The 16,853-nt window shown below is 45.7% G+C and overlaps 1 protein-coding gene across 2 annotated transcripts; it reads left to right on the top strand.

Moving 5' to 3' along the window:
* Positions 1 to 10,975: 10,975 nt before the first annotated feature.
* On the top strand, positions 10,976 to 16,412 carry LOC148869660 (stromal cell-derived factor 2-like protein). Of its 2 annotated transcripts, XM_088969189.1 has the most exons (7): positions 10,976 to 11,296; positions 11,419 to 11,460; positions 11,560 to 11,700; positions 11,830 to 11,970; positions 15,507 to 15,556; positions 15,647 to 15,776; positions 15,866 to 16,412. In XM_088969189.1, exons 3-7 carry the CDS (start codon positions 11,587 to 11,589, stop codon positions 15,947 to 15,949), a joined length of 519 nt encoding a protein of 172 aa, XP_088825315.1. In that variant the 5' UTR covers positions 10,976 to 11,296; positions 11,419 to 11,460; positions 11,560 to 11,586; the 3' UTR covers positions 15,950 to 16,412. The 2 variants fall into 2 exon arrangements, with proteins under 2 accessions (XP_088825315.1, XP_088825316.1); XM_088969190.1 differs by having other exon boundaries at positions 11,020 to 11,460.
* The last annotated feature ends 441 nt before the right edge of the window (positions 16,413 to 16,853 follow it).

The raw sequence follows: 16,853 nt of genomic DNA, 5'->3' as shown, positions 1-16,853 counted from the left end.
GTATGTCTCGAACTGTTACAAGGCAGGCCATTTCGGCGAAGTATGTCCGGAACTGTTACAAGGCAGGCCAGTTCGACGAAGTATGTCCCGAACTGTTGCATGCAGGCCAGTTCGGATTACTTTCTAGTTTGGGGCCAAGGGTGAGTTCGGGCCCCTAGTAGGGAGTTCTGTCCACTGGTTTCTCACCTTGGTGCTCGCGCCTTAGGCTTGCTTTTGTGCCGAGCTGTTGCCTTTGCCACGTGTCGCATAACTGTGAGGTCGGGCCAAATCTTCCTTCATCAATTGCCCCCCACTCCTCGCGGCAAGGGTCTTGCCCTGGTGTGGGCAGTTTTGTGAGGTGGTAGGTGGATTTGTCCCGTTCTTCGAATCTTGACTACGCAAGTTGCTTTTGCCAGGGTTCATCGGTTTTTTGGAGTGTCCGAGAAGGCGGGAGACGTGCCTACTGCTCATAAATGTTGACGGACGTGGCAGCGTGCGTTTATTTTAAATTTCAAAAATTTGCGCCGCTGTGACATGACAGCGGGTCATTCAATTTTTTAAAAAGCGCGCCACTACCATTCATGAAGGGACGTGCACTGGTGGTTTTGTCAGTTGCAGGGAGACGTGCGACACGCTGTCAATTTCAGAAAGACATGCGTCGGCGCGACGTCGGTTTCAAAAAGACGTGCGCTGACGTTTCACTCTTTTTGGAAAGACGTGCGCCAATCATGTCTCGATCTCAGGGGACGTGCGGTCAGCGCGAATGCGGGCCGTCGGATTGTCTTTGATCAGCACTGTCGGTTCTTGGTTACTGTAACTATAAATAGTGGGTGACCCCAGTCGATTTGTCACTTCTGCGGTTTGCCTCTTGAACTCGCGTCCAAGTTTTTCAGCTTGTGTCTAGGCTGGTTACTTAGCCTTCAAGGTTTTTGGCTTGTTACCGTCTCCGGAGCCTTCAAAACTTTCTTCCGGTGAGTACCTTCCTCAATCCACCTCTTTTCCTCGATGTCTAGCTTTGATAGCTCAGACGACTCTTCAGATAGGACTGATGTAGGTTCTACAAACCGAGCTGTATCCCTTGACTGTCTTAGTGATCCTGAGGTGGAACTTGAGGGTGACTATAAACCCGTAGGCCGAGCCGCTTCGGGCAGTTTGGCATCTACCTCTTGCCGAGGTCAGATGCTAGACAGGTTTGTTCCCTCGACCATGACGCCCGAGGGGCTCCAATCTATACTTATGTCTTACAATCTGCCTGGGGGGTATACATATTTCATTCCTTCGGGTAGCTTTCCTTGGGAACACGGTCCTGAGGAGATCGTGATTTTTCGAGAGCAGCTCGCTGCGGGGTTGTGACTGCCTTTCCACCTCCTTCTCGTCGAGGTCATAAACCACTTCGGTGTTACCATTGGCCAGTTTCATCCGAACTCTATTTGGAACCTAGTGGGGACAGTCTCCCTTTTTTGCGAGCAGAATTTCCCTTTAGACTTGGAGATATTCTCCTCCATCTTAATGCTTAAGAAACAAACGGGTTCTCTTCCTAGGGGAAGATGGGCGTATTACCTGTCTCCTCGCCCTGGCTTTAAGTTTCTGCACGAACTTCCCAATAGGGTCCCGGCGTGGAAGCGGGAGTATTTCGGTGTACGAAGTGCACAAGGATGACCCTTTTAGACCGGGTGGGGTGAGGCCGCTCCTAATTCTGGTGTCACTCTCGACAAAGAGACGGTGAAGGGCCTCCGGCAATGAGCACGACAAGGTTTGAAGTGCAATCAGTACTTAACGGAGGCCAAGCTTTTTGAGGCCGGCCTGAGTTCGAGTAGGTTTCTAGCTCAAAGGTTTCTTGTTTGCTCTGTTCCTTCATTTTTTCTGATGTCGAACTCCTTTTTGCAGGTGTAATGGACGCAGAGAAGACTCGTGGGGGGCGCCTATTCCAAGGCATGAAGAGGAGGAAGCGGGTCGCTAAGATAACTCGTACCGAGCTGCCCCCGGATGAGAAGCCTCAAGTTCTAGGCCACACGCCGAGGATCTGCCTAGGGAGCCCAAAGTGACTCCAACGATGCATGAAGCTGCCGGGGCGCCTTACGCTGAGACCACTCATACATGTGCTCCTGCATACTCCAGTGCTCCTGCTCACTCCGGGTCACCTCATACGCGGGCTGGGGCCTCGAGTTCGGGAGCTCAAGGGGAGTTCAGGAGCGTGTTGACGCCGAGCTACGCTCTTCAGAAGAGTAGGGAGGCTACTTTCCCTGAGGAGATAGCGGCGTGGACCGATCTTCCTTTGAATCAGGTCACCTGCCATGCCGTAACACATGCTATGGTGGTAAGTCAATTTTCGTCTGCCTTCATTTTCTATCCTTCTTGCTATTGTCGCTTACTTGTTTCTTTTGGAAGGTGAATTCTTCTATTCACACCTTAGCAGCCCAGGTGGAGAGGAGCTCGCGACAGGGGCGAGCTGCTGAGGTGGCTGCTCATGTAGTCGAAGAGGCTTTCCGTGCCGCCGAGGCGAATACCCGAGCTGCTGAGGTGGCTGCTTATGCTGCTGAAGAGGCTGCTCGGGTTGCGATGGCCAGGCAGGCGATGTCTCAGCGGGATGCCGAGGCCATGGGGGTAGTCGTCAAGCACATGGCGGACTTGAAGTTGGACCTGTAGCATCAAGTCGAATATCTTCAAGAGAACATCCAGGAGAAAACACATATTTTTTCCCAAGGTATTGAAGACGCCAAGAAGAAGGCCGTTGAAGACTATATTGCCTCTCCGCGTTTTGACGACCTGATGGTGGATTCTTATAGAAGGGGATACAAGCTGAGCCGGTGGATGATCTGGAACACGTACCCCGACCTCGATGTTAGTGTCATATCCACTTCGCGTATAACTTAGGAGATGGCCAATGCTGCCGATGGCGAGCCAGATTTTGAAGGAGAGGCAGGGCCTTCGGGTGTTGTTGAAGTGCCTTCTGATGGTGAAGAAGTAGCTCCGGGCATGTAAAGAGTTTTTTTTTTAAGTGCCTTCTGATGGCCAATGTACTCTCCTGTTTCTTGCAATAGAATAGACAATCTTTTTGCCCAAGTGTTCTTTTTCCCGAACTGATTCTTTGTCGAACTGATAATATGCCACTGTTTCTTGTCCGGGTTATTGTAGTTACGCAACCTGTTTCGACGCTAAGGCTTTTGTAAGGAACTGATTTTTTGCCGAGCTGATAATATGCCCGACTTTTCTATGCTTGCTTATGCCGAGGTTCCTCTTGCTGGCTCTACATCATGGCCCTTAGACCCTTGTAGTGATATCGTCCACTTCGCTTGGCGGTTTATAGGTAGTATCGCCTTAAGTTCACAATGTTCCACGCTCGAGGTACTTGTTTGCTTTCTAAGGTTTCGAGCTCGTATGCTCCCCCAAGCGCTCTCTTTACTTTATAGGGCCCTTCCCAGTTTGGTCCAAGTTTGCCCACGCTGGGTTCGGCCACCATAATCTTACGAAGGATCAGGTCGCCGACTTGGAAGCTTCGTTGCTTTACTCTGGCATTGTAGTAGCGAGCTACCTGTTGCTGGTAGGCCACTGTCCGGATGTACGCGAGGTCCCTTACCTCATCCAGTAGGTCAAGGTTCGTACATAACTCATCTCCGTTTGTCTGATCATCGTATGTTTCTAGTCGCAATGTTGTACTTCGATTTCCGTCGGAATCACTGCTTCAGGGCCGTAAGTGCGGTTGAAGGGGGTTTCTCCCGTGGCGGTTTTTTCTGTTGTTCGGTGAGACCATAAAACACTTGGTAGCTCTTCCGCCCACAATCCCTTAGCTCGATCTAGACATGCTTTCAGTCCGCGCAGGATGGCTCTATTCATTACTTCTGTCTGACCGTTTGCCTGCGGTTGCGTGACTGGTGTGAAGTTTTGCCAAATCCCCATGTTCTGGCACCACCCTTGGAACTTGATATCCTCGAACTGCTTGCCGTTGTTGGAGATTAGTACTCGAAGTAACCCGAAACGACATACTATGTTCTTCCAAAAGAAGTTTTGTATGTTTTTTGCCGTAACTGTTGCCAAAGGTTCGACTTCTATCCACTTCGTGAAGTAAGCCACTGCCACAACTAGGAATTTTCTCCCTCCTGTTGCTGGCGGGAATGGCCCCAGGAGGTCGATGCCCCATTGTGCAAAGGGCCACGGGCTGGTGAGGTATTTGAGGTCAGAAGCAAACTGATGGTGGATATTGGCGCGCTTTTGACACTTGTTGCATTTTATGACGAGCTCGACCGCTTCTGCCTTCACCGTTGGCCAGTAGTATCCTTGTCGAAGTGCTTTTTGGGTGAGTGTTTTGCCCCCCAGGTGTCCGCCGCATAGGCCTTCATGAGTGCCACGGAGTACAAACTCGGCTTCGGCAGGTTGCAGGCAACGCAAGTAGGGGAGCGTGTAGGACCGCCGGTACAACCGTTCGTCAATTATGACGTATTTGGCTGCCTGGCGCTGCATCCTCTTGGCTGCATTGCGTTCTGCAGGGAGGGTTCCGTCTAGCAAGAAGCTCGCGAATGGGTCGATCCAGCTGGGTTCTGCTTCGAGGACGGGTGCGACCTCCTCTGCCCCACCGAGAATACTAGGCCGAGGTAAGTCCTCTATGTACACGGTTCTCATGTTGTTGTGGCTTGTGCTGGCTAACCGTGACAGAGCATCTGCCTCAGTGTTCTCTGACCTCGGGATTTGTCTGATGAAGTGTGAATGGAAGTTGAGCAGGGCCTCTCTTATTTTGGCAAAGTACGCGATCATAGAGAGCTCGCGTGCTTCGTACTCGTCCGTAACTTGCTTGTCCACGAGCTGGGAATCGCTGCAGATGATTAAGTGCTTTGCTCTTACATTTTGTGCTAGGTTTAGCTCGACTATCAGTGCTTCGTACTCTGCCTCATTGTTAGATGCCGCGAACTCAAAGCGTAGTGCGTATTCCAATTTTGTGCCACCCGGGCAGCATAAGACTATTCCAGCCCCGCTGCCTTACTAGTTCGAGGAACCATCTACGTGAAGGATCCAGGGCTCCTCATCCCAGTTCGCGTTTCGCCTGACCAGAAGAGATGCCACACTGGCTGCTACTTCACGGGGTTCAGACTCTATTGGCTTGGGAGCTCCGGGTTCGCCCGAACTGGGGACCTCGGGCTCAACTTGTTGAGGGACTTCGAGGCTGAAAGTGCACTCGGCGATAAAATCTGTCAAAGCTTGGGCTTTAATTGCGGTCCGTGGTTTGTACCGGAGATCGTACTCGTTGAGTTCGATGGCCCACTTCATCAGCCTACCGGAGACCTCGGGCTTCAGCAAGACTTGTTGTAGGGGTTTGTCGGTTAAGACGACGACGGTGTGAGCTTGGAAGTACGGGTAGAGTTTCCAAGCTGATATCACCAGTGCGTAGGCTATTTTTTCTATTTGCGGGTACCTCATTTCTGCTCCCTGCAGAATTTTACTAACATAAAAGACGGGCCGCTGGACCCGATCTACTTCCTTTACTAGTACCGAATTGACCACCTCGTCGCTCGCCGAGAGGTACAGTGCTAAGACCTCACCCTCCTCGGGTCTGGTTAAGGTTGGCACTGTGGCGAGGTAGGTCTTTAGCTCGTCGAACGCGAGCTGGCAATCTCGGGTCCATTCGAACCCTTTGCCTTTGGTTGCCTTAAAGAAAGGTAGGCAACGGTCTGCCGACTTGGACATGAAGTGACTTAGAGCGGTTATGCGGCCGTTTAGCCTTTGAACTTCTTTTACTTTCCGAGGTGGTCTCATATCAAGGATGACCTTAATTTTATCCGGGTTGGCCTCAATACCGCGCCGATCGACAATGTACCCTAGAAATTTACCCGAGGTGACACTGAAGACACACTTGTTTGGGTTTAGTCTCATTTTATACTGACGCAGAATTTGGAAAACAGAATCCAAGTCTTTTATTAATTTCTAGGAGAACTGTGTTTTGGCGACCATGTCGTCTACATAACATTCGATTTTCGTGCCAATTAAAGGTCGAAAGAGTTTATTTACAAGTCTTTGGAAGGTCGCACCAACATTCTTTAGTCTGAAGGGCATGACCTTGTAACAGTACAAGCCAAACTCGGTTATGAAGCTGGTTTTTTCCTCGTCGGACTGGTCCATCTTGACCTGGTAGTAGCCTGAGTAGGCGTCCAAGAAGCTTAGCAGCTCATGTCCCGAGGTCGCGTCCACTAGGCGGTCAATTCGGGGCAGGGGGAAGCAGTCTTTTGGGTAAGCTCGGTTCAGGTCGGTGTAGTTGACGCACATGCGCCACTTGCCGTTTGCTTTTTTCACCAGCACTGGGTTGGCTACCCAGCTCGGCTAATGAACTTCCCTTATGAAATCCGCTGCGAGGAGCTTTTCGCCTTCTTCGTCGACCGCCCTCCAGCGCTCCGGGGCTAAGTTGTGTTTCTTCTGTCTAATGGGTCTGACTACAGGGTCAGTGTTAAGTTTGTGAGTTATAAGGCCGGGGTCAATATCGGGCATATATGCTGCGGACCATGCAAAAATATCTAAATTTTGAAGTAAGAAACTCACCAGTTCAGTTCGTAAAGGCTCCTTGACGGAAGCACCGATCTGTAGTGTTCGCATCGGATTTGTAGCCGAGGTCGGGACTGCGACTGTTTCCTCAGTGGGCGAAGCTCGTTCCTCGCCCTGCTCCACAGGTCGCTCTAGTTTGAAGTCGTCGGCTGCCTTGGTTTTTCCCTTTAGGGCGGCAACATAGCATTTGCGGGACTCAAGTTGGTCGCCCCGCGCTACCCCCACACCGAAGTCCGTGGGGAACTTCATTGCCAGATAATAGGTGGAGACCATTGCACAAGAATATGCATAATTGGTCATCCTATTATGGCGTTGTATGGGGAGGGGGTCGCGACCACCAGGAAATCGTGGTTGAGTCTTACCGCGCACGGCCATGTGCCGACTTCCACAGGTACTGTTATTTTCCCCAGGGGCCTGACTTCCTCTCCGCTGAAGCTTACGAGAGGAGTGTGAACGGGTTTCAAGTCGCTTTTTTGCAACTGCAATTGGTCGAACGCTGATTTGAATAGAATGTCCGCCGATTTTCCTGAGTCCACCAGTACGCGCTGCACTTCGAAGTTGTTGATCCTTAGTTTTATGACGAGCGCGTCGTCATGGGGGTAGTGAACACCTCGTGCGTTGTCTTTTGTAAAAAAGATCGGTTCTTTTGTCTTTGGCCTCTTGGGAGGGTTCTGCTCCTCTCGGGCTGTTTCGCGAACTGATGTCCGTGCTGCTGCCGAAGTGCATCTTGCCACCACCGAACCGCCCACTATCACGTGGATGGTTCCCCGGACTGACCTCTCTTATGGGGGAGGTCGCTGCAAGGCTTCGACCGGTCTACTGCTTGGCTCGGGGACAACCTTCCTGTGTTCCCCTTGCCGACCCGCTTTATTACTATTGTCATAATGTACAAAATTTCTCAAGTACCCGCGACGGATAAGTCCCTCTATTTCGTTGCGGAGATTATTACATTGCTCGTTGCTATGACCCTGATCTTTATGAAAAATACAATATAAATTTTTGTTCCTCTCGTTGGGGTTGCTCTTTAGGCGAGGTGGCCACTTTATGTAGGGGGCGTCCTTGATCGTCATCAGGATCTCGGTCCGCCTTGTGTTCAACGGCGTGTAATCCGTCCAAATTGCTAAGGGAGCTCGGGACGGCTGGCTTGGCTTCGCCTCTCTGTTCTGGCTTCTTCTGTCACTGGGGTTGGAGGGCTCGCCTACTCTTTTTCTTTTTTCAACGTCGCCTTCGGCTCTCTGGTTGATCTCTTCCTCTGTTCTTATAAACTTGTCCGCGAGCTTGAGGAAGTCGGCTACGGTTGCGGGCTGGCTGGCCACCATGTGCCATTTGAATTCTTTGTGCGTCACCCCTCTTTTGGCTACGGCGAGCTGTATCGCGGGGTCTAACCAAGGGATCTGCAAGCATGCTTCATTGAACCGCTTGATGTAGCTCCGGATGGGTTTTCCCTCTCTTTGGATTACCTTGAAGATACTTTCCTCGGTTTTGGGGTACCTCTTGCTGGTAAAAAAGTACACAGTAAAGATCTGCACGAACTGGGCCCAACTTCTTATTGACTCGGAAGCTAGGTTCTGGTACCAGGTGTGGACCACCCCTCTGAAGGTGGTGGTGAAGGCCATGCACATGCATGACTCGCTGGCCCTAGCGAGGTGCATTTGCGACTGGAACGCGTCGACATGGTCGTTGGGGTCAAAGGACCCATCATACTTGTCCAGAGATGGGAGTTTGAAATCTCTAGGCAAGGGGACTGCCAGAAGTTCTGCTGAAAGGGGGGAAGGAACTGAGAGAATGGGGACGGTTTTTACCTCACCCGAGCTCATTTCTTCCTTGCCTCTGAGCTTGGGTAGCACACGGGTAGCAGTTTGGCGACTTTGCCGGCGCCTTCTTTGAGTGGGCCTGGTGCTGGAGCTGCTGGCCTCCGCGTTGGCGAGCTCGATGGGCCCGAAATGTTGGCCTGCCGCTAGGGCGCTGAAGCGGTTTTCCGTGAGTGGGAACTCGGGCCTGGAGCACCGGGGTGACTTCGTGGTCGAGGTTCCTGACCCACCCGTGAGCTGCGAGGCGGGCGTGATCTTTCTTTGCTTTCGGCCCGGGGATGAAGCCTGACTATTAGGGGGTTCTATGGTCAGGAAGCCTCTCCTTGGTGAGGTCGTCCACCTTGAGGGGAGGCATTGACCGGCTTTGAAACAGGGTGCCGGGGGGGAGCAGTGGCTGGTTCAAGGGTAGCTGAGGGATTTGTTGTTGATAATGGTGTTGGGAGAGGTGATGCAACACCTGGTGTTACTGGAGTTGGTGCTGCTGGAATTGCTGCATTTGGACCTGCATTGCCCGCATGCATTGCATTAGATCATTTGACTGGTTTTGGCGGGCTGCTAGTGGGACAGCAGTTGGTTCCGCGAAGTTCGTTTCAATGGGGAGTGGAAGAGGAATGTTCAACGAGGGAGTGTTCAGAGGTGCCACCGCCTGTGGCTGTTTCTGTTTCACGTCCGGCACTGTTGGAGGAGGCCATTTTGGTGTTGGAGTGGGTGTTGGAGTTTTTGAAAGAAGGGTAGGTAAAAGAGATTTAGAGGGAGGCTTTTAGAAGCGTTCCCACAGACGGCGCCAATTGATGGAGCGCAATCCGGCCGGTCTTAGCTGTCAACGAATTCGCCTCTGAGCTGGAGCGACGGGGAGCCTGAAACAGGAAAGATGAGAGAACTCCGTGGGGAACCCGGTGAGATAACTCCGAAGCTCAAGTTAGTAATCTCTCAAAGGCAAAGTGTAGACCAGATAGCGCAAAGTTCACATACCTTGTTTGTTGGGGGTAGGGGGCTTTTTATAATCACTTCGCGCACTCGCTCTGAGGCCCTCGTCAGGTCGGGTATGATTACCCTTGCATTTGTCAATTCGGGCGTCGTCCTTTCTGCTGGGACAGAACCGTCACTGCCTTTTGTCGGAACCGTCTCTCTAACTGGAGATGGCGGTGTCAGGAGGCGGTGGCAGGTGGTCGTTTGGAGTGTGGCCATCAAGCGTTAGATCCCAAATCAGTCTGGTGCGCCGCCCTTGGATACGGACTTCCTTGGTATTAGGCATAGTACAGTTTATTTGGTTTTGGTGCCCTGAGGGCGATGTGGTAGAGTGGTGAGCGAGGCGAAGTCTTGAGTTCGGAGGTATGTATAGGGCAGGTCAGTTCGGCGAGGTGTATCCCGAACTGTTGCACAGTAGGACAGTTTGGCGAGGTATATCCCGAGTTGTTACAAGGCAGGCCAGTTCGGCGAAGTATGTTCCGAACTGTTATAAGGTAGACTAGTTCGGTGGAGTATGTCCCGAACTGTTACAAGGCAGGCCAGTTTGGCGAAGTATGTCCCGAACTATTACAAGGCAGGCCAGTTCGACGAAGTATGTCCCGAACTATTGCATGCAGGCCAATTCGGATTACTTTCTGGTTTGGGGCCAAGGGGGAGTTCGGGCCCCTAGTAGGGAGTTCTGTTCGCTGGTTTCTCACCTTGGTGCTCGCGCCTTAGGCTTGCTTTTTGTGCTGAGTTGTTGCTTTTGCCACGTGTCGCATAACTGTGAGGTCAGGCCAAATCTTCCTTCATCAAAACCTAGGAGGCATTCGCATGTAGACTTCCTCATGAAGGTCACCGTGTAAGAATGCATTATGTACGTTCATTTGATGAAGATCCCAATTTGTAGCTATTGCGACTACAAGAAATGTACGGACAATAACCATTTTTGCAATTGGGGCAAAAGTTTCATTATAATCAATTCTTTCAACCTGCTTGTTCCCAAAGATCATGAGACGGGCTTTGTATCTTTCCACTGTCCCATCAGCGTTGTATTAGATTCGTATACCCATTTGCATCCTATGGCTCGTTTTTCAGATAGCAAAGGCTCTACGGTCCATATCTGATTATTCTCAAGTGCTTGTATTTCTTTCTGCATTACATCCCTCCATTTTTCATCATTTACTGGCTCAACAAAAGAAGTAGGTTCAACTCCTGTAGTGTGAAGTATTTGTTGATGATAACATACGGGGCTTAACTTAAGTAATTTTCTCTAATTTTCCCTTCTACCGTTGGGCTTGTTGACAAATTCACAAAAGGGAGGTAAGTGAAACCCTTCTTTCTAGGAGAAAATAGGAAAAACTTCTCCTATAATTTCTACAATCATTAAAACCTCCCCTAAGCCTCCCCTTCGTTTTGAAATAAATCTTTTTTGAGTAATGGAGACCGGAATTTATTAAATTGCCCTTACTACTACTTGTTTGGACCTCTTTTCGCATAATGTAAACTTATTTTATTCTCTGCAATTGATAGTTGTATAAAGGTAAATTAGGTATTTTAAAAATTAACTGTAGTTTTACAGGAAGCCCTTCTTTTCAACTTTCCAAGTTACGAGTTATACCCAATCAGAACGTTCCACGTCATACCCACTCCACCTGTAAGAGTCTCATTGGCTCTGGTCGTCTTCCAAACGTGGCATCCTGCAAACAGACGAACTCCTCTCTCACGCTCTCTTGACTCCGAAACGCAGAAATGAAGAGCGAAGCAAATCAACCGGAAGAAGCTTAAAATTTTAAAGAAGAGAGCAGAGCAGATCGCATTGCTTGAAGATCCAGATAGAAAGCTCTCCGCTTGTCCGAGAAAACGCCGACGCCGAGATTGGAGGCGTCTCCGGAGCTTCGCTCTGGATAGTACCGATCGAACCGTGGCTTCTTCAGGGCCGCAGAACCTCTCTCGAAGGAAACCTTCTTCGTCTACTTCTACGCCGCAAACCCAAGTTTCAGAACCGACTCGAATTGCATACAGAGAATCAGGTCCTTCTCTATCTGGTCTTCCTTTCTGGCAGCGGACCTGGTTCATCGTTTTTCTCTTCCTCATGTCCATCTCCTTCTTCGCTTTCGCTCTCTTTCTCTTATTGGGCCTTGATTTGGAACAGGGCTCACCTTCTCCCGCTTCGGCGGCCTCCGAAGGTGTTGAGGTACCTCTTCCTATCAAAACTTTATTTATTTATTTTTTTTCTGAACTAAATGAATTTGATTGGAATCTCAAGTTTTCACTCTTTTCTTCGTTTTGGAAGATTACTTATGGCACGGTTCTGAAACTGATGCATGAGAGGACGAAATTTCGTTTGCATTCACACGAAGTGCCTTACGGTTCGGGCAGCGGCCAGCAGTCAGTTACTGGTTTTCCCAATGTCGATGATTCAAATAGCTACTGGGTAATTCTTTTTTTTTTTTGTCAAACAAAAAATTCTTTCTTGTTTTCTTTTGTTTCATTTTTTAGAGGGGAAAGCGAAGTTTGAATTCTTATACAGAGCGGGCTTTGATTGCGTTTGATTTCTCTTTAGATTGTTAAGCCAATTCCGGGTTCATCTGCCAAACAAGGTGATAAAATTAAGAGTGGAACTATAATCCGGTTGCAGCATATGAGGACTCGAAAATGGTTGCATAGCCACCTGCATGCATCTCCAATTTCGGGCAACCTGGAGGTTGGTTAATTGGCGTTTTCAAATTTACCTTTTTTTTTTTTTCATTCGCTTGTGTCTGAAGATTTTGATTTTTAAACAGTATCTGTTTCTCCCATTTTTATTGATTTAAGCTGTTGTTGCAATGCTGCTTATTTCCATGAAATAGTTAACATGGAAAAATGAAAATGTGTAGTGGTGTTTGTTCTATAAGCAATTACTTTCGTGTCTCCTAAGTTCTAAGTTGTATGTTTCCGTACCTGTTGATATTTGCAATAAGAGGCACGAGTTTAACAGTTCTAGAACGTTCAATTCGCAATTAATTGTTCGCATAAGATGTTTCATCATTCTTATGGAAGTTTTATGAGGTGCATTTTATTTTTAATAAAAAGCTTTCCTCTCCAAACTCATGTTTGAGCAACTCTCTCATTTCTCATCTTCTTTGGAGTTTGGATCAATGCAGTTTGGGGATTTTAGGGTTATTAATCTTTACATAATGCGTTCATAGGATTGGTGTATGTGCATTATTTTCTTTTTCTTTTCTTTCTCGACTTATACATTCAGGACTGCTGGCTATTCGAGGTTAAAAATTTGTTTTTCTTGCATTTCTGTTCTCAGGGAATTATACAACGAACTTGTTTCAAGTTTTATTAATGGCCATTGGATTTATAGCTACGAATCATCAAAACATAATTTTAGATAAACAAAGTGATCTCTAGCCTGTCATAACCTATAACGGGCTCAACGAGATTATTAACATCATTGGTTCTTTTTTTATCAGTTAAGTGAATTTGTCATGGTTAGATGTTTTTATGTAAATTTTACAAGTGAGACTCATCTTTGCTTTACATTCTTATTTCTATGATTTAATATTTTCACTTGTCATTATTTTACCAAAAAAAATGGTAAATAATTAGCTTTTTAGATAAATGAATTTGACATTCTTGAAGCAATTCATGCCTTCCTTTTTGTAATGAAAGGCATATACTAACAAAAATATCATTTAATGGAGTTTGGACACATTGAGTGCATCTGGAAAATAGCATTTGCTACTAGGCCTAGATGTGGGGGTAACTGTGATGTGCTCTGTTGTTATCAAGTTCTTTGGCCTGATAATCATCACCTTAATTGTAGGAAAACTTACCAAGAAGAAAGTGATTGGATATCTTTTTTTCAATTTGTATTTGAAAATTGCTCGTGTAGTGGTGAAAGGGGATTGTGTTGCTTTCAGGAGCACTTGATCATAGTTGTTAAGGTACTATGTTTAGGCTGGGTGATAGTGGAGTGCCTTGTCACCTGGGCAATTAGACCTTGGTGATGATTTTTTTTAATAAGGAATAATAAAAGTCTAGTTGATTTCAGTCTCTGTCCCTATTCTTGTATGAATTATCTTGTTTCTGTAGTTTGTGCAGTAACTAGAAAACATTAAAAATGAATTAACATGAAAGAACCAAACATCAAAATCGAACAAAAACAACATTTTGTAACCTATGAAAAACTAGGGGATGAACCTAGATAATTTAATGCAAAGGAGATAGAGAGACAATGTGTATGTAAGCCAAATGATGGGAGAATACAAACATATGAAGGGATGAAGCCATTGTTGTTTTGAATGCGATTAAGATATAGAATAGAGAATATGCAAGTGTCTTAATTATAAAGGGAATATGAAAAAGAAACATATGAAAGGAGGGGGCGCTTGTTATTTTGGATGCAATATACTTCTGGGGGAGATAATATGAAAGTGTGTTAATTGTAGAGAAAGGGAAAAAAATTGAAGGGCAGACCCTTATTCTAGTTAGAGTTAGAAAGATAGATAGAAATGATTACAACAGATTTAAAAAAGAACGAAAAGGCAAATCCCATTTTATGGTTGAAAACTGGTCTTTGCTCCTTTATGGTGGCCTTTTAAACTCCTTTATACAATATGATATGGTTTTGCTTCACCATACATAAAATCATTTCACCTCCCATATGGAAATACCAAGGCAAGGTACAAGGAAATCCCAAGAAAATGCCTTATGCCTAGGTGGATGACTAGGCATTGTCTTGACAACTATTCCTTGTATTAACAGTTTCATGAGTTACTGGATTATCTTAACTGCTACCCACAAACTTCAGATAAAACAGTTTGTCTCATATTTCATCAATGTGGGTGTCCTCTAAATTCCACTGCCAAAAGTTGAGTTAGTAGTGAACAATGTTTTAAAACACGGAGGCGTGATGTGAGGCGTAGTTCAGAATGTAAGAGGCGTAAGCCTCCTTAAGAGGAGGGGGATGAGGAGGAAGGAAAGGAGGATCTCATTTTTCTTTATTTTTATTAAAAATATTTTATATTAAAAAAACGAAGATGCATAGCACTAGTTGAAAGGGGATCTCATGAATAATGGCATATTTGAAATCAAACTGATCCAGAATTTCTGCTTAACTTGTGACCCCATTGAATAATTACAAGAACATGCTTTATTATCTAAGCAGAGACAGATGGACTCTTTTTAGCAATATATTTCCAGGGATGGAACTGAGTCTGACTAAATTCGTTTTTCCCAGAATGCAAGTCAAGTAGGAAATTGCTGGAAAATGTGATAACAGATAGGCACACGAGATGACAATGCCGTTGAGTATCTGATATTAGAATTTAAAAGTTTAATAGCCTGTTTAAAACAGCTTAAGAGTGCTTTGTGCCACATCTGGTCCATGGCATGAGGTTTGCAGACTACGAGAGTCTGAATGTGCTTTACCTGGATTTTGGTCTTTATGGATACTGTGAGTTTGAAGCTATGATAGCCAGATACCTAAAAAACTGCTCAGTATATATGTGTTGTCACATGATAGTACCCAATGACTACACTCGATACTGCGTTCTTTGAAATCCAAAGTTTGTTATCAAGGAAAGAAATCTGTTTGCCTTTTATTTTTAGCTTTAAGCTACCAACCTTATTTAATACGTACATCCCATTAAATATTTCAAGGTCATATCCCATCTATACTTTCCACCACTGACCAGTGACCCTTTCACTCCAATCAAGTGTACTTTTTACCATTTCATGCACTTTATGTTACTTTGTGTTCCACATGTAGTCTCCTTGAAATCGTCAGGGAATCACCACAACATGACCTGATGTTGTATCTGTGTTTTTATTGAAGTGGAAGGATCCCTTCCCCCTGAAAACAAATTCCAATCTCTAATTGAGGTTGTATTCAGGTTAGAGGTTTCCAATGTAACCAGAGATCATAGTAAATGATCCCAAATCTTTTACTAGCCGTTCATTTTGAAAATGGCCGATATCTGTCTCAGCAGCTTTTCTATTTATTTTATACATCATGATTATATGCATTTGTGGGTGAATTAATGTTATTCCATAATATTTAAGAAGAATTTAAAACCAAAAAAATGCTGGTAGAGGTTAGGATACCTGCAGTATTAGAGTGTAAGGCATTACTATGATTCTTTGAATTGGATTTTTTTTCGTTTTTTGGACTTCTCTTTGTTTTTAAACCACTTCCAATTACTATAGCATCCATATTGATCTTTACAGGAATGTTGGTAAAATATGTAGGTAAGCTGCTTTGGAGGGGATAATGAATCTGATACTGGTGATTACTGGAGGTAAGATTTTTAGCCAGTATCCGATAATATCTCTGATCTCTGTTGTTGATGACGATGGTTGATGTCCATTTTCTGGCATCATCATTTTAGACTTGAGATTGAGGGAAGTGGGAAAACATGGAAACAAGATCAAAGGATCAGGCTTCAACATGTGGACACCGGTGGCTACCTGCACAGTCACGACAAGAAATATTCTCGGATAGCTGGGGGTCAGCAGGAGGTGAAAACAAACTCAGACCCATATTTTTCTATTTTACATTATAGTTTCTATACCTTTACATTAATCCAATTCTTTGCCAACAATTACAGGTTTGTGGTGTCCGAGAAAAGCGTCCAGATAATGTTTGGTTGGCAGCAGAAGGAGTATACCTTCCGGTTACTGAAAGCAAATAGAACTAGTCACCCTGGTTTCATGTAACAGAACAAATAGAGATGGTGATCTTTCTTCCCTGGTGCTGGTACATGTCCTCTTCTCAACGTAAAAGCAAATATCTAAAGATTACGTCATCATTATGATAACTTGTTGATTCAATGATCGGTAAATCTCCAGTTTTCATCGTAGGGAACTGATGATAGCTATTCTTGTAGAGCTTAAGTCGTGAGTCGTGACCATCAAGTTCTCTGACTAGAATCTGACATATCTATTTGCCCAATATATAACATAAACAAGTTTGGCCTATATTCATGAATTGCAGAACTGTGAACTTTATAAACGGAATTGATCAGATGTGTCGTTCATCAGTTGAAACTTCTTTTCTTCTATTTTGGGCATCAGAGCAGTTGTAAATCTTGAACATTTCTGTGAACAATTGTGAGCCATTTGGTCAATTAACAAGATTACATAAGTTCTTACTTATCGGTGCTTGTATGAGCAGGGTTTTATTTCACATTTTAAGATATGTATTATGATATTTATAGATTGAAAAAAGGCTGTTAAAAAACGGAGTGTATGAGTGTAGCAGAAATTTGTATGATGGTTAATGGATGAGTGGAAAAACCAAGAAGGATAAGAAGATGAGAAATGAAAAATCATTCCAAGGAAGCTTCAATACTTTTAACAGGAGGTAGGGGATGCCAAATGGTCGGATATCTGCAAAGTCATCTTTTTCAAACCTCAGATGTCCTTTTTTTCTTTATACAACGGAAATTACAGTAACCGAACCTAGAAAAGACTGCTTGATCTTCATGCATTCTTCTTTCATGGTGGCGCAAACAAACAACCCCTAATAAATCATTTGCAAGAATAAATAAGGGGGAGCAAATCAATCATTGGTCTTGCAGAATCATACCAATATCA

The sequence above is a fragment of the Nelumbo lutea genome, chromosome 2 (genome assembly GCF_056320005.1).
Source record: "Nelumbo lutea isolate HS-2025 chromosome 2, American lotus-T2T, whole genome shotgun sequence".
In the NCBI taxonomy this organism is placed as follows: domain Eukaryota; kingdom Viridiplantae; phylum Streptophyta; class Magnoliopsida; order Proteales; family Nelumbonaceae; genus Nelumbo; species Nelumbo lutea.
This window is presented reverse-complemented; position numbering and strand designations above follow the sequence as displayed.